General features: G+C 42.7%; 1 protein-coding gene across 2 annotated transcripts in view; it reads left to right on the top strand.

The window, feature by feature from the left end:
* DMRT1 (doublesex and mab-3 related transcription factor 1) overlaps positions 1-19625 on the top strand; it is a 199909-nt gene that overhangs the window by 112154 nt on the left and 68130 nt on the right. For both annotated transcript variants that reach the window (XM_075597335.1, XM_075597326.1), the window contains exon 3: positions 11065-11351. In XM_075597335.1, the coding sequence (XP_075453450.1) occupies positions 11065-11351 (287 nt within the window). The remainder of the gene's footprint in view (positions 1-11064; positions 11352-19625) is intronic.

Here is a 19625-nt window from a genome sequence, read left to right as displayed (position 1 = left end):
TTTATATTCACACTCAGTACCACTACTTTTATATTCACACAGTACCACTACTTTTATATTCACACTCAGCACCACTTTTATATTCACACTCAGCACCACTTTTATATTTCTATACACACTCAGTACCACTACTTGTATATATTTCTATACACACTCAGTACCACTACTTTTATATATTTCTATACACACTCAATACCACTACTTTTTATTCATATATACACACTCAGTACCACTTTATATTTCTATACACACTCTGTAACACTACTTTTATATTTTTATACAGATGCTCAGCACCAATACTTTTTTTATTTCTATACACACGCAGTGCCAATACTTTTATATTCACACTCAGTACAATTACTTTTATATATTTATATTCACACTCAGCAACACTACTTTTATATTCACACTCAGTACCACTACTATTATATTCACACTCAGTACCACTACTTTTATATTCACACACAGTACCACTACTTTTAAATTGACACTCAGTACCACTACTTTTATACTCACACTCAGTACCACTACTATTATATTCACAAACAGTGCCACTACTTTTATATTCACACACAGTACCACTACTTTTATATTCACACACAGTACCACTACTTTTAGATTCACACTCAGTACCACTACTTTTATACTCACACTCAGTACCACTACTTTTATACTCACACTCAGTGCCACTACTTTTTTAGATTTCTATAAACACTCAGTACCACCAGTTTTATATATTTCTATTCACAACTCAGTACCACTACTTTTTTGTTCACACTCAGCACCACTACTCTTATATTCACACTCAGTACCACTACTTGTATAGTCACACTCAGCACCACTACTTTTATATTCACACTCAGCACCACTACTTTTATATTCACACTCAGTACAACTACTTTTATATATTTCTATTCACACTCAGCAACACTACTTTTATATTCACACTCAGTACCACTACTATTATATTCACACTCAGTACCACTACTTTTATATTCACACTCAGTACCACTACTATTATATTCACACTCAGAACCATTACTTTTATATTCACACTCATGACCACTACTTTTATTTATTTCTATACACAATCAGTATCACTACTTTTATATTCACACTCAGTACAACTACTTTTATATATTTCTATTCACACTCAGCACCACTACTTTTATATTCACACTCATGACCACTACTTTTATATATTTCTATTCACACTCAGCAACACTACTTTTATATTCACACTCAGTACCACTACTATTATATTCACACTCAGTACCACTACTTTTATATTCACACTCAGAACCATTACTTTTATATTCACACTCATGACCACTACTTTTATATATTTCTATACACACTCAGTGTCACAACTTTTATATTCACACTCATTACCACTACTTTTATATTCACACTCAGTACTACTACTTTTTATTTTCACAGTACCACTACTTTTATATTCACACTCAGTACAACTACTTTTATTTTCACACTCATTACCACTACTTTTATATTCATACTCAATATCACTACTTTTATATTCACAGAACCATTACTTTTATATTCACACTCGGTACCATTACTTTTATATGCACACTCAGTACCACTACTTTTATATTCATACTTAGTACCACTACTTTTATATGCACACTCAGTACCACTACTTTTAGATTCACACTCAGTACCACTATTTTTATACTCACACTCAGTACCGCTACTTTTATACTCACACTCAGTACCACTACTTTTTTAGATTTCTATACACACTCAGTACCACTACTTTTATATATTTCTATTCACAACTCAGTACCACTACTTTTATATTCACACTGAGTACCACTACTCTTATATTCACACTCAGTACCAATACTTGTATAGTCACACTCATCACCACTACTTTTTTATTCACACTCAGCACCACTACTTTTATATTCACACTCAGTACCACTACTTTTATATATTTCTATTCACACTCAGCAACACTACTTTTATATTCACACTCGGTGCCACTACTATTATATTCACACTCAGTACCACTACTTTTATACTCACACTCAGAACCATTACTTTTATGTGGAAACTCAGAACCACTACTTTTATATTCACAGTACCAACATTTTTATATTTACACTCAGTACCATTACTTTTATATTCACACTCAGTACCACTATTTTTATATTCACACTCAGTTCCACAACTTTTATATTTACACTCAGTACCACTACTTTTATATTCACAGTACCATTACTTTTATATTCACACTCAGTACCACTACTGTTATATTCACACTCCGTACCACTACTTTTATATGCACACTCAGTACCACTACTTTTATATTCACAGTACCATTACTTTTATATTCACACTCAGCACCACTTTTATATTTCTATATACACTCAGTACCATTACTTTTATATATTTCTATACAGACTCAATACCACTACTTTTATTTATATATACACACTCTCCGTACCACTTCTTTATATTGCTATAACCACTCAGTACCACTTTATATTTCTATTCACACTCAGTACCACTACTTTTTTTATTTCTATAAAGTACCACTACTTTTATATGTTTCTATACACACTCAGTACCACTACTTTTATATGTTTCTATACACACTCAGTACCACTACTTTCATATTCACACACAATATCACTACTTTTATATTCACAGAACCATTACTTTTATATTCACACTCGGTACCATTACTTTTATATGCACACTCAGTACCACTACTTTTATATTCATACTTAGTACCACTACTTTTATATGCACACTCAGTACCACTACTTTTAGATTCACACTCAGTACCACTATTTTTATACTCACACTCAGTACCGCTACTTTTATACTCACACTCAGTACCACTACTTTTTTAGATTTCTATACACACTCAGTACCACTACTTTTATATATTTCTATTCACAACTCAGTACCACTACTTTTATATTCACACTGAGTACCACTACTCTTATATTCACACTCAGTACCAATACTTGTATAGTCACACTCATCACCACTACTTTTTTATTCACACTCAGCACCACTACTTTTATATTCACACTTAGTACCACTACTTTTATATATTTCTATTCACACTCAGCAACACTACTTTTATATTCACACTCAGTGCCACTACTATTATATTCACACTCAGTACCACTACTTTTATACTCACACTCAGAACCATTACTTTTATGTGGAAACTCAGAACCACTACTTTTATATTCACAGTACCAACATTTTTATATTTACACTCAGTACCATTACTTTTATATTCACACTCAGTACCACTATTTTTATATTCACACTCAGTTCCACAACTTTTATATTTACACTCAGTACCACTACTTTTATATTCACAGTACCATTACTTTTATATGCACACTCAGTACCACTACTTTTATATTCACAGTACCATTACTTTTATATTCACACTCAGCACCACTTTTATATTTCTATACACACTCAGTACCACTACTTTTATATATTTCTATACAGACTCAATACCACTACTTTTATTTATATATACACTCCGTACCACTTCTTTATATTACTATACACACTCAGTACCACTTTATATTTCTATACACACTCAGGACCACTACTTTTATATTCACACTCAGTACCACTACTTTTATATTCACACTCAGTACCACTACTTTTTTATTTCTATACACACACTCAGTACCACTACTTTTATATGTTTCTATACAGACTCAATACACTACTTTTATTTATATATACACACTCTCCGTACCACTTCTTTATATTTCTATACACACTCAGTACCACTTTATATTTCCATACACACTCAGGACCACTACTTTTATATTCACACTCAGTACCACTACTTTTATATTCACACTCAGTACCACTACTTTTTTATTTCTATACACACACTCAGTACCACTACTTTTATATGTTTCTATACACACTCAGTACCACTACTTTTATATGTTTCTATACACACTCAGTACCACTACTTTTATATGTTTCTATACACACTCAGTACCACTACTTTTATATGTTTCTATACACACTCAGTACCACTACTTTTATATATTTCTATACACACTCAATACCTCTACTTTTTATTCATATATACACACTCTCCGTACCACTTCTTTATATTTCTATACACACTCAGTACCACTTTATATTTCTATACACACTCAGTACCACTTTATATTTCTATACACACTCAGTACCACTTTATATTTCTATACACACTCAGTACCACTTTATATTTCTATACACACTCTGTAACACTACTTTTATATTTTTATACAGATGGTCAGCACCAATACTTTTTTTTATTTCTATACACACGCAGTGCCAATACTTTTATATTCACACTCAGTACCACTACTTTTATATTCACACTCAGTACCATTACTTTTATACTTATATAGACACTCAGTACTAATACTTTTATATTTCTAAACACACTCAGTACCACTACTTGTATTTATTTCTATACACTCTGTACTATTACTTTTATTTTCACACTCAGCACCACTACTTTTATATTCACACTCAGTACCACTACTTTTATATATTTCTATACACACTCAATACAACTACTTTTTATTTATATATACTCTCCGTACCACTTCTTTATATTTCTATACACACTCAGGACCACTACTTTTATATTCACACTCAGTACCACTACTTTTATATTCACACTCAGTACCACTACTTTTATATTCACACTCAGTAGCACTACTTTTTTATTTCTATACACACACTCAGTACCACTACTTTTATATGTTTCTATACACACTCAGTACCACTACTTTTATATTCACACACAATACCACTACTTTTATATTCACACACAGAATCACTACTTTTATATTCACACTCAGTACCACTACTTTTATATTCACACTCCGTACCACTACTTTTATATTCACACTCAGAACCATTACTTTTATGTGGAAACTCAGTACCACTACTTTTATATTCACAGTACCAAAATTTTTATATTTACACTCAGTACCACTATTTTTATATTCACACTCAGTTCCACAACTTTTATATTTACACTCAGTACCACTACTTTTATATTCACAGTACCATTACTTTTATATTCACACTCAGTACCACTACTTTTATATGCACACTCAGTACCACTACTTTTATATTCATAGTACCAATACTTTTATATTCACACTCAGTACCACTATTTTTATATTCACACACAGTACCACTACTTTTATATTTTTTTTATACACACCCAGTTCCACAACTTTTATTTTCACACTCAGTACCACTACTTTTATATTCACACAGTACCATTACTTTTATATTCACACCCAGCACCACTTTTATATTTCTATACACACTCAGTACCACTACTTTTATATATTTCTATACACACTCAATACCACTACTGTTATTTATATATACACACTTTCCGTACCACTTCTTTATATTTCTATACACACTCAGTACCACTTTATATTTCTATACACACTCAGGACCACTACTTTTATATTCACACTCTGTAGCACTACTTTTTTATTTCTATACACACACTCAGTACCTCTACTTTTATATGTTTCTATACACACTCAGTACCACTACTTTTATATGTTTCTATACACACTCAGTACCACTACTTTTATATGTTTCTATACACACTCAGCACCACTACTTTTATATTCACACACAATACCACTACTTTTATATTCACACACAGTATCACTACTTTTATATTCACACTCAGTACCACTACTTTTATATTCACACTCAGTACCACTACTTTTATATTCACACTCAGTACCACTACTCTTATATTCACACTCAGTACCACTACTTTTATATTCACACACCGTATCACTACTTTTATATTCACACACATTATCATTACTTTTATATTCACACTCAGTACCATTACTTTTATATTCACACTCAGTACCATTACTTTTATGTGGAAACTCAGTACCACTACTTTTATATTCACAGTACAAATTTTTTTATATTTACACTCAGTACCACTACTTTTAATTCACACTCAGTACCATTACTTTTATATTCACACTCAGTACCACTACTTTTATATTTTTTTACACACACTCAGAACCATTACTTTTATATTCACAGTACCAAAATTTTTATATTTACACTCAGTACCACTACTTTTAAATTCACACTCAGTTCCACAACTTTTATATTTACACTCAGTACTACTACTTTTATATTCACAGTACCATTACTTTTATATTCACACTCAGACCACTACTGTTATATTCACACTCAGTACCGCTACTTTTATATGCACACTCAGTACCATTACTTTTATATGCACACTCAGTACCATTACTTTTATATTCACACTCAGTACCACTATTTTTATATTCACACACAGTACCACTACTTTTATATTCACACTCAGCACCACTTTTATGTTTCTATACACACTCAGACCACTACTTGTATATATTTCTATACACACTCAGTACCACTACTTTTATATATTTCTATACACACTCAATACCACTACTTTTATTTATATATACACTCCGTACCACTTCTTTATATTTCTATACACACTCAGTACCACTTTATATTTCTATACACACTCAGGACCACTACGTTTATATTCACACTCAGTACCACTACTTTTATATTCACACTCAGTACCACTACTTTTATATTCACACTCTGTAGCACTACTTTTTTATTTCTATACACACACTCAGTACCTCTACTTTTATATGTTTCTATACACACTCAGTACCACTACTTTTATATGTTTCTATACACACTCAGTACCACTACTTTTATATGTTTCTATACACACTCAGCACCACTACTTTTATATTCACACACAATACCACTACTTTTATATTCACACACAGTATCACTACTTTTATATTCACACTCAGTACCACTACTTTTATATTCACACTCAGAACCATTACTTTTATGTGGAAACTCAGTACCACTACTTTTATATTCACAGTACCAAATTTTTTATATTCACACTCAGTTCCACAACTTTTATATTTACACTCAGTACCACTACTGTTATATTCACACTCAGTACCACTACTTTTATATGCACACTCAGTACCACTACTTTTATTTTCACACTCAGTACCACTATTTTTATATTCAGACACAGTACCACTACTTTTATATTTTTTTACACACACTCAGTTCCACAACTTTTATATTCACACTCAGTACCACTACTTTTATATTCACACAGTACCACTACTTTTATATTCACACTCAGCACCACTTTTATATTCACACTCAGCACCACTTTTATATTTCTATACACACTCAGTACCACTACTTGTATATATTTCTATACACACTCAGTACCACTACTTTTATATATTTCTATACACACTCAGTACCACTACTTTTATTTATATATACACTCCGTACCACTTCTTTATATTTCTATACACACTCAGTACCACTTTATATTTCTATACACACTCAGGACCACTACTTTTATATTCACACTCTGTAGCACTACTTTTTTATTTCTATACACACACTCAGTACCACTACTTTTATATGTTTCTATACACACTCAGCACCACTACTTTTATATTCACACACAATACCACTACTTTTATATTCACACACAGTATCACTACTTTTATATTCACACTCCGTACCACTACTTTTATATTCACACTCAGAACCATTACTTTTATGTGGAAACTCAGTACCACTACTTTTATATTCACAGTACCAACATTTTTATATTTACACTCAGTACCACTACTTTTAAATTCACACTCAGTTCCACAACTTTTATATTTACACTCAGTACCACTACTTTTATATTCACAGTACCATTAATTTTATATTCACACTCAGTTCCACAACTTTTATATTTACACTCAGCACCACTACTGTTATATTCACACTCAGTACCACTACTTTTATATTCACAGTACCACTATATTTATATTCACACTCAGTTCCACAACTTTTATATTTACACTCAGCACCACTACTGTTATATTCACACTCAGTACCACTACTTTTATATGCACACTCAGTACCACTACTCTTATATACACACTCAGCACCACTACTTTTATATGCACACTCAGTTCCACAACTTTTATATTCACACTCAGTACCACTACTTTTATATTCACACAGTACCACTACTTTTATATTCACACTCAGCACCACTTTTATATTCACACTCAGCACCACTTTTATATTTCTATACACACTCAGTACCACTACTTGTATATATTTCTATACACACTCAGTACCACTACTTTTATATATTTCTATACACACTCAATACCACTACTTTTTATTCATATATACACACTCAGTACCACTTTATATTTCTATACACACTCTGTAACACTACTTTTATATTTTTATACAGATGCTCAGCACCAATACTTTTTTTATTTCTATACACACGCAGTGCCAATACTTTTATATTCACACTCAGTACCACTACTTTTATACTTTTATACACACACTCAGTACCACTACTTTTATACACACTCAGCACCACTACTTTTATACTTATATAGACACTCAGTACCAATACTTTTATACTTTTATACACACACTCAGTACCATTACTTTTATACTTATTAGACACTCAGTACCAATACTTTTATATTTGTAAACACACTCAGTACCACTACTTTTTTATTTTTATACAGATACTCAGTACCACTACTTGTATTTATTTCTATACACTCTGTACTATTACTTTTATTTTCACACTCAGTACCACTACTTTTATATTCACACTCAGTACCACTACTTTTATATTCACACTCAGTACTACTACTTTTAGATTCACACTCAGTACCACTACTTTTATATTCACAGTACCATTACTTTTATATGCACACTCAGTACAACTACTTTTATATTCACACTCAGCACCACTATTTTTATATTCACACACAGCACCACTACTTTTATATTTTTTTACACACACTCAGTTCCACAACTTTTATATTCACACTCAGAACCATTACTTTTATACTCATATAGACACTCAGTACCAATACTTTTATATTTGTAAACACACTCAGTACCACTACTTTTATATTTTTATACAGATACTCAGTACCACTACTTGTATTTATTTCTATACACTCTGTACTATTACTTTTATTTTCACACTCAGTACCACTACTTTTATTTTCACACTCAGTACCACTACTTTTATATTTCTATACACACACGCAGTGCCAATACTTTTATATATTTCTATACACACACGCAGTGCCAATACTTTTATATATTTCTATACACACTCAGCAACACTACTTTTATTTATTTCTATACACACTCAGTACCACTACTTTTATATTAACACTCAGTACTACTAATTTTATATTCACACACGTACCACTACTTTTATATTTCTATACACACACGCAGTGCCAATACTTTTATATATTTCTATACACACTCAGTAACACTACTTTTATATTTCTATACACACTCAGTACCACTACTTTTATATTTATATACACACTCAGTGCCACTGCTTTTATATTTATATACTCACTCAGTGCCACTACTTTTATATTTCTATATATACTCAGAACCACTACTTTTATATTTATATACATACACTCAGTACCACTACTTTTGAAAATATATACCCACGGTAGCACTACTGTTTTGTTAGACACTTACTGTTCCAGGTTTTGTTTTTTTTTAAAGAAAAATACATTTTTGGGGGGAATTCTCTCCCCATTGGCTCTCTAAGCATAAATACATTGTTTTAAATTGTAGTGTGAATAGCTTCCTCGCAACTCCTACCAGATTCTGAATATGAGTGTAGTCAGGCTGTGTATAACTACTTTTTACTCAACTTCTACCACAGCGATTTCTTACTTGTGGTTAAAGATTGCAACATTTACCTTTCCCTGTGTGCAAATAAAACCCCATTGAAAAGGTGTAATCCCTCCCAACCGATTCTTGATGCGGACTCAAGAATGTTAAGTCCCTTTCCAACCACAACTTTTCATTTGTTATTTATTCTTAGGACTTATTATTTGTAATGTATCGTTAGGCAACAAAACTATTACTGTTTCTTATGGCATCCCTGCAAATGTAAAGCGTAAAAGCGGATATGGAAAACGAACACACAAATCCTGTGCTCTTCTGTTTATGGGGTATGCGGCTGGGAAAATAATTAGTCTTGTATGTATGTATGTACTTTATGTATGTATGTATGTACTGAATGTATGTATCTTTATTTACTTTCCATAGCACTTTTAAAGCAGTAATACACGTGACATAATAATAGGAATAAGCGCTTCATACTTAAGAGTAGACATTAGGAAACGGCATCCCTGGTTTGAAGAGCTTACAATCTAATCTACATTTAGGGAAAACACAAACCCCGCGCTCCTCCCAAATCGCCTCGCCATTTATTAGTGACATTCTGCCTTTTGATCCTAAGTTTATTAACAGAAGATTAAAATGCAGCATTTCACTAATAAAAAGAAGATATATCTGGAGTGTGGCGCCATTAAAAATAGAAATCTGTTTAGCAAATGATCCAGCTGCTAATTTCCAGCGAAACTGGTGCACCATGTTTGTTAACTGTTTGAGTGCCAGAGTGCAACCGCCCTTCCAGCACACGGCGATCATGAGATTGCTCCTCGAGTGCGATCACGTGATTGAGACGTCATCGATGACGCAAACGGTAGAAGAGGGGTCTTGCCAGATCAGGTTCAACGCTCTACAGACACGAAGAACACGACCCGCCCACCCCCCCTAGAAACCGAGCATAACGCCCCTAACATCGTGCCAGAACTCATAACGTGGCAGGTAAAAATAAAAACTATTGGGCGTTGCCTCTGCTACATCTGGTGTAGTTCTTTTGCACTGGTTTTGCAGTATACTTCAGTAAAGAGACCCCAATGCACAGACCACAAAAGGGGCATGAGAAGGTGACACAGAGGTATTTGATCCTTAGTTTTGTTCTCGCTACCTGTTGTTTCAGTGTGCATTGTGGGATTTGATGATGGTGATGATAATGATGTGCAGTGTGTTTTGATGGGTGTTTGTTTCTTGCAGAGGGCAGGATGCTCATTCAGGAAATCCCTTCCCTCACCAGCAGAGGGCACATGGAGAGCACGTCTGACTTGGTTGTGGATTCCTCCTACTACAGCAATTTTTACCAGCCGTCCCTGTATCCGTACTACAACAACCTATACAACTACTCCCCCTACCAAATGGCTGTGGCTTCTGATCCCTCCAACGGCAGTGACATGGGGGGCACAATAAATGGGTCACCAATGAAAAACAGTCTCAGGAGCCTCCCAACTGCTTATGTTCCAAGCCAGTCAGGAAACCAGTGGCAGGTACTGTAATGAGTGTACGCAGTACTGTGGGCTGTGTTCATGTACAATGTTCATCATCCAGTGTTGCAATACAGAAAATATAATTGTGCATGCAGCTCTTGACCCAATCATTAACCCAGCTCCTACCTGTAACCCCACTGACCCTGCTCCTACCTGTAACCCCACTGACCCTGCTCCTACCAGTAACCCTGCTCCTACCTGTAACCCCAGTAACCCTGCTCCTACCTGTAACCCCACTGACCCTGCTCCTACCTGTAACCCCACTGACCCTGCTCCTACCAGTAACCCGGCTCCTACCTGTAACCCCAGTAACCTGGCTCCTACCTGTAACCCCAGTAACCTGGCTCCTACCTGTAACCCCAGTAACCTGGCTCCTACCTGTAACCCCAGTAACCCGGCTCCTACCTGTAACCCCAGTAACCTGGCTCCTACCTGTAACCCCAGTAACCTGGCTCCTACCTGTAACCCCAGTAACCTGGCTCCTACCTGTAACCCCAGTAACCTGGCTCCTACCTGTAACCCCAGTAACCTGGCTCCTACCTGTAACCCCAGTAACCTGGCTCCTACCTGTAACCCCAGTAACCCGGCTCCTACCTGTAACCCCAGTAACCCGGCTCCTACCTGTAACCCCAGTAACCCGGCTCCTACCTGTAACCCCAGTAACCTGGCTCCTACCTGTAACCCCAGTAACCTGGCTCCTACCTGTAACCCCAGTAACACGGCTCCTACCTGTAACCCCAGTAACCCGGCTCCTACCTGTAACCCGGCTCCTACCTGTAACCCGGATCCTACCTGTAACCCCAGTAACCTGGCTCCTACCTGTAACCCCAGTAACCCGGCTCCTACCTGTAACCCCAGTAACCTGGCTCCTACCTGTAACCCCAGTAACCCGGCTCCTACCTGTAACCCCAGTAACCTGGCTCCTACCTGTAACCCCAGTAACCTGGCTCCTACCTGTAACCCCAGTAACCTGGCTCCTACCTGTAACCCCAGTAACCCGGCTCCTACCTGTAACCCCAGTAACCTGGCTCCTACCTGTAACCCCAGTAACCCGGCTCCTACCTGTAACCCCAGTAACCTGGCTCCTACCTGTAACCCCAGTAACCCGGCTCCTACCTGTAACCCCAGTAACCTGGCTCCTACCTGTAACCCCAGTAACCTGGCTCCTACCTGTAACCCGGCTCCTACCTGTAACCCCAGTAACCTGGTTCCTACCTGTAACCCCAGTAACCCGGCTCCTACCTGTAACCCCAGTAACCTGGCTCCTACCTGTAACCCCAGTAACCTGGCTCCTACCTGTAACCCCAGTAACCTGGCTCCTACCTGTAACCCCAGTAACCTGGCTCCTACCTGTAACCCCAGTAACCTGGCTCCTACCTGTAACCCCAGTAACCTGGCTCCTACCTGTAACCCCAGTAACCTGGCTCCTACCTGTAACCCCAGTAACCTGGCTCCTACCTGTAACCCCAGTAACCTGGCTCCTACCTGTAACCCCAGTAACCTGGCTCCTACCTGTAACCCCAGTAACCTGGCTCCTACCTGTAACCCCAGTAACCTGGCTCCTACCTGTAACCCCAGTAACCTGGCTCCTACCTGTAACCCCAGTAACCTGGCTCCTACCTGTAACCCCAGTAACACGGCTCCTACCTGTAACCCCAGTAACCCGGCTCCTACCTGTAACCCGGCTCCTACCTGTAACCCGGCTCCTACCTGTAACCCGGCTCCTACCTGTAACCCGGCTCCTACCTGTAACCCCAGTAACCTGGCTCCTACCTGTAACCCCAGTAACCCGGCTCCTACCTGTAACCCCAGTAACCTGGCTCCTACCTGTAACCCCAGTAACCCGGCTCCTACCTGTAACCCCAGTAACCTGGCTCCTACCTGTAACCCCAGTAACCCGGCTCCTACCTGTAACCCCAGTAACCTGGCTCCTACCTGTAACCCCAGTAACCCGGCTCCTACCTGTAACCCCAGTAACCTGGCTCCTACCTGTAACCCCAGTAACCCGGCTCCTACCTGTAACCCCAGTAACCTGGCTCCTACCTGTAACCCCAGTAACCTGGCTCCTACCTGTAACCCGGCTCCTACCTGTAACCCCAGTAACCTGGCTCCTACCTGTAACCCCAGTAACCTGGCTCCGACCTCTAACCCCAGTAACCTGGCTCCTACCTGTAACCCAGCTCCTAACTGTAACCCCAGTAACCCGGCTTCTACCTGTAACCCCAGTAACCCGGCTCCTACCTGTAACCCCAGTAACCTGGCTCCTACCTGTAACCCCAGTAACCCGGCTCCTACCTGTAACCCCAGTAACCTGGCTCCTACCTGTAACCCTGCTTGTACCTGTAACCCCAGTAACCTGGCTCCTACCTGTAACCCCAGTAACCTGGCTCCGACCTCTAACCCCAGTAACCCGGCTCCTACCTGTAACCCCAGTAACACGGCTCCTACCTGTAACCCCAGTAACCTGGCTCCTACCTGTAACCTGGCTCCTACCTGTAACCCCAGTAACCTGGCTCCTACCTGTAACCCCAGTAACCTGGCTCCTACCTGTAACCCCAGTAACCTGGCCCCTACCTGTAACCCCAGTAACCTGGCTCCTACCTGTAACCCCAGTAACCTGGCTCCTACCTGTAACCCCAGTAACCCGGCTCCTACCTGTAACCCGGCTCCTACCTGTAACCCCAGTAACCCGGCTCCTACCTGTAACCCCAGTAACCCGGCTCCTACCTGTAACCCCAGTAACCTGGCTCCTACCTGTAACCCCAGTAACCCTGCTCCTACCTGTAACCCCACTGACCCTGCTCCTACCAGTAACCCTGCTCCTACCTGTAACCCCAGTAACCTGGCTCCTAGCGGTAACCCGGCTCCTACCTGTAACCCCAGTAACCCGGCTCCTACCTGTAACCCCAGTAACCTGGCTCCTACCTGTAACCCCAGTAACCTGGCTCCAACCAGTAACCCGGCTCCTACCTGTAATACCCAGTAACCTGGCTCCTACCAGTAACCCTGCTCCTACCTGTAACCCCAGTAACCTGGCTCCTACCTGTAACCCCAGTAACCTGGCTCCTACCTGTAACCCCAGTAACCTGGCTCCTACCTGTAACCCCAGTAACCTGGCTCCTACCTGTAACCCCAGTAACCCGGCTCCTACCTGTAACCCCAGTAACCCGGCTCCTACCTGTAACCCCAGTAACCTGGCTCCTTCCAGTAACCCTGCTCCTGCCTGTAACCCCAGTAACCTGGCTCCTACCTGTAACCCCAGTAACCTGGCTCCTACCTGTAACCCCAGTAACCTGGCTCCGACCAGTAACCCGGCTCCTACCTGTAATACCCAGTAACCTGGCTCCTACCAGTAACCCTGCTCCTACCTGTAACCCCAGTAACCTGGCTCCTACCTGTAACCCCAGTAACCTGGCTCCTACCTGTAACCCCAGTAACCTGGCTCCTACCTGTAACCCCAGTAACCCGGCTCCTACCTGTAACCCCAGTAACCCGGCTCCTACCTGTAACCCCAGTAACCTGGCTCCTTCCAGTAACCCTGCTCCTACCTATAACCCCAGTTACCTGGCTCCTACCAGTAACCTGGCTCCTACCTGTAACCCCAGTAACCTGGCTTCTAGCTGTAACCCCAGTAACCCGGCTCCTACCTGTAACCCCAGTAACCTGGCTCCTACCTGTAACCCCAGTAACCTGGCTCCTACCTGTAACCCCAGTAACCCTGCTCCTACCAGTAACCCTGCTCCTACCTGTAACCCCAGTATCCTGGCTCCTACCAGTAACCGTGCTCCTACCAGTAACCCTGCTCCTACCTGTAACCCCAGTAACCCAGCTCCTACCTGTAACCCCAGTAACCTGGCTCCTACCTGTAACCCCAGTAACCTGGCTCCTACCAGTAACCCTGCTCCTACCTGTAACCCCAGTAACCTGGCTCCTACCTGTAACCCCAGTAACCTGGCTCCTACCTGTAACCCCAGTAACCTGGCTCCTACCTGTAACCGCATTAACCTGGCTCCTACCTATAACCCTGCTCCTACCTGTAACCCCAGTAACCTGGCTCCTACCAGTAACCCTGCTCCTACCTGTAACCCCAGTAACCCTGCTCCTACCTGTAACCCCAGTAACCTGGCTCCTACCTGTAACCCCAGTAACCTGGCTCCTACCTGTAACCCCAGTAACCTGGCTCCTACCTGTAACCCCAGTAACCTGGCTCCTACCTGTAACCCCAGTAACCTGGCTCCTACCTGTAACCCCAGTAACCCGGCTCCTACCTGTAACCCGGCTCCTACCTGTAACCCGGCTCCTACCTGTAACCCCAGTAACCTGGCTCCTACCTGTAACCCCAGTAACCCGGCTCCTACCTGTAACCCCAGTAACCTGGCTCCTACCTGTAACCCCAGTAACCCGGCTCCTACCTGTAACCCCAGTAACCTGGCTCCTACCTGTAACCCCAGTAACCTGGCTCCTACCTGTAACCCCAGTAACCCGGCTCCTACCTGTAACCCCAGTAACCTGGCTCCTACCTGTAACCCCAGTAACCCGGCTCCTACCTGTAACCCCAGTAACCTGGCTCCTACCTGTAACCCCAGTAACCCGGCTCCTACCTGTAACCCCAGTAACCTGGCTCCTACCTGTAACCCCAGTAACCTGGCTCCTACCTGTAACCCGGCTCCTACCTGTAACCCCAGTAACCTGGCTCCTACCTGTAACCCCAGTAACCTGGCTCCGACCTCTAACCCCAGTAACCTGGCTCCTACCTGTAACCCAGCTCCTAACTGTAACCCCAATAACCCAGCTTCTACCTGTAACCCCAGTAACCCGGCTCATACCTGTAACCCCAGTAACCTGGCTCCTACCTGTAACCCCAGTAACCCGGCTCCTACCTGTAACCCCAGTAACCTGGCTCCTACCTGTAACCCTGCTTGTACCTGTAACCCTGCTCCTACCTGTAACCCAGCTCCTACCTGTAACCCCAGTAACCTGGCTCCTACCTGTAACCCCAGTAACCTGGCTCCGACCTCTAACCCCAGTAACCCGGCTCCTACCTGTAACCCCAGTAACACGGCTCCTACCTGTAACCCTGCTTGTACCTGTAACCCTGCTTGTACCTGTAACCCTGCTCCTACCTGTAACCCAGCTCCTACCTGTAACCCCAGTAACCCGGCTCCTACCTGTAACCCCAGTAACCCGGCTCCTACCTGTAACCCCAGTAACCCGGCTCCTACCTGTAACCCGGTTCCTACCTGTAACCCCAGTAACCTGGCTCCTACCTGTAACCCCAGTAACCCGGCTCCTACCTGTAACCCCAGTAACCCGGCTCCTACCTGTAACCCGGTTCCTACCTGTAACCCCAGTAACCTGGCTCCTACCAGTAACCTGGCTCCTACCTGTAACCCCAGTAACCTGGCTCCGACCTATAACCCCAGTAACCTGGCTCCTACCTGTAACCCCAGTAACCTGGCTCCTACCTGTAACCCCAGTAACCTGGCTCCTACCTGTAACCCCAGTAACCTGGCTCCTACCTGTAACCCCAGTAACCTGGCTCCTACCTGTAACCCCAGTAACCTGGCTCCTACCTGTAACCCCAGTAACCCGGCTCCTACCTGTAACCCGGCTCCTACCTGTAACCCCAGTAACCTGGCTCCTACCTGTAACCCCAGTAACCCGGCTCCTACCTGTAACCCCAGTAACCTGGCTCCTACCTGTAACCCCAGTAACCCGGCTCCTACCTGTAACCCCAGTTACCCGGCTCCTACCTGTAACCCCAGTAACCTGGCTCCTACCTGTAACCCCAGTAACCCGGCTCCTACCTGTAACCCCAGTAACCTGGCTCCTACCTGTAACCCCAGTAACCCGGCTCCTACCTGTAACCCCAGTAACCTGGCTCCTACCTGTAACCCCAGTAACCCGGCTCCTACCTGTAACCCCAGTAACCTGGCTCCTACCTGTAACCCCAGTAACCTGGCTCCTACCTGTAACCCGGCTCCTACCTGTAACCCCAGAAACCTGGCTCCTACCTGTAACCCCAGTAACCTGGCTCCGACCTCTAACCCCAGTAACCTGGCTCCTACCTGTAACCCAGCTCCTAACTGTAACCCCAGTAACCCGGCTTCTACCTGTAACCCCAGTAACCCGGCTCCTACCTGTAACCCCAGTAACCTGGCTCCTACCTGTAACCCCAGTAACCCGGCTCCTACCTGTAACCCCAGTAACCTGGCTCCTACCTGTAACCCTGCTTGTACCTGTAACCCTGCTCCTACCTGTAACCCAGCTCCTACCTGTAACCCCAGTAACCTGGCTCCTACCTGTAACCCCAGTAACCTGGCTCCGACCTCTAACCCCAGTAACCCGGCTCCTACCTGTAACCCCAGTAACACGGCTCCTACCTGTAACCCTGCTTGTACCTGTAACCCTGCTAGTACCTGTAACCCTGCTCCTACCTGTAACCCAGCTCCTACCTGTAACCCCAGTAACCTGGCTCCTACCTGTAACCCCAGTAACCCGGCTCCTACCTGTAACCCCAGTAACCCGGCTCCTACCTGTAACCCGGTTCCTACCTGTAACCCCAGTAACCTGGCTCCTACTGTACCTGTAACCCCAGTAACCCGGCTCCTACCTGTAACCCCAGTAACCCGGCTCCTACCTGTAACCCGGTTCCTACCTGTAACCCCAGTAACCTGGCTCCTACCAGTAACCTGGCTCCTACCTGTAACACCAGTAACCTGGCTCCGACCTATAACCCCAGTAACCTGGCTCCTACCTGTAACCCCAGTAACCCGGCTCCTACCTGTAACCCGGCTCCTACCTGTAATCCCAGTAACCTGGCTCCTACCAGTAACCCTGCTCCTACCTGTAATCCCAGTAACCTGGCTCCTACCAGTAACCTGGCTCCTACCTGTAACCCCAGTAACCCGGCTCCTACCTGTAACCCTGCTCCTACCTGTAACCCTGCTCCTACCTGTAACCCCAGTAACCCGGCTCCTACCTGTAACCCGGCTCCTACCTGTAATCCCAGTAACCTGGCTCCTACCAGTAACCCTGCTCCTACCTGTAATCCCAGTAACCTGGCTCCTACCAGTAACCTGGCTCCTACCTGTAACCCCAGTAACCTGGCTCCGACCTATAACCCCAGTAACCTGGCTCCTACCTGTAACCCCAGTAACCCGGCTCCTACCTGTAACCCCAGTAACCTGGCTCCTACCTGTAACCCCAGTAACCTGGCTCCGACCTCTAACCCCAGTAACCTGGCTCCTACCTGTAACCCCAGTAACACGGCTCCTACCTGTAACTCTGCTTGTACCTGTAACCCTGCTTGTACCTGTAACCCTGCTCCTACCTGTAATCCAGCTCCTACCTGTAACCCCAGTAACCTGGCTCCTACCTGTAACCCCTGTAACCCGGTTCCTACCTGTAACCCCAGTAACCTGGCTCCTACCAGTAACCCTGCTCCTACCTGTAACCCCAGTAACCTGGCTCCTACCAGTAACCCTGCTCCTACCTGTAACCCCAGTAACCTGGCTCCTACCTGTAACCCCAGTAACCTGGCTCCGACCTCTAACCCCAGTAACCTGGCTCCTACCTGTAACCCCAGTAACCTGGCTCCTACCTGTAACCCCAGTAACCTGGCTCCGACCTCTAACCCCAGTAACCTGGCTCCTACCTGTAACCCCAGTAACACGGCTCCTACCTGTAACCCTGCTTGTACCTGTAACCCTGCTCCTACCTGTAACCCTGCTTGTACCTGTAACCCCAGTAACCCGGCTCCTACCTGTAACCCCAGTAACCCGGCTCCTACCTGTAACCCCAGTAACACGGCTCCTACCTGTAACCCTGCTTGTACCTGTAACCCTGCTCCTACCTGTAACCCTGCTTGTACCTGTAACCCCAGTAACCCGGCTCCTACCTGTAACCCCAGTAACCCGGCTCCTACCTGTAACCCCAGTAACACGGCTCCTACCTGTAACCCTGCTTGTACCTGTAACCCTGCTCCTACCTGTAACCCAGGTCCTACCTGTAACCCCAGTAACCTGGCTCCTACCTGTAACCCAGCTCCTACCTGTAACCCCAGTAACCTGGCTCCTACCTGTAGCTACCAAAACCAAGCATTTACCAGCAATGCTTGCCTGCAACATTAAACCTTCCAGCACTCAGATTGGGTAAATTAATTAAAGTTCGATAGTGCTGATTCAACACAAACGCACATAATCTCTCCTTAGTGTCGATGGTAGTGTTTGAGCGGAAGTGCTAAATCGGGACTCTGGCTCTTTAATGAATTAC

The sequence above is a fragment of the Ascaphus truei genome, chromosome 1, assembly GCF_040206685.1.
Source record: "Ascaphus truei isolate aAscTru1 chromosome 1, aAscTru1.hap1, whole genome shotgun sequence".
NCBI classification, from domain to species: Eukaryota; Metazoa; Chordata; class Amphibia; order Anura; family Ascaphidae; genus Ascaphus; species Ascaphus truei.
This window is presented reverse-complemented; position numbering and strand designations above follow the sequence as displayed.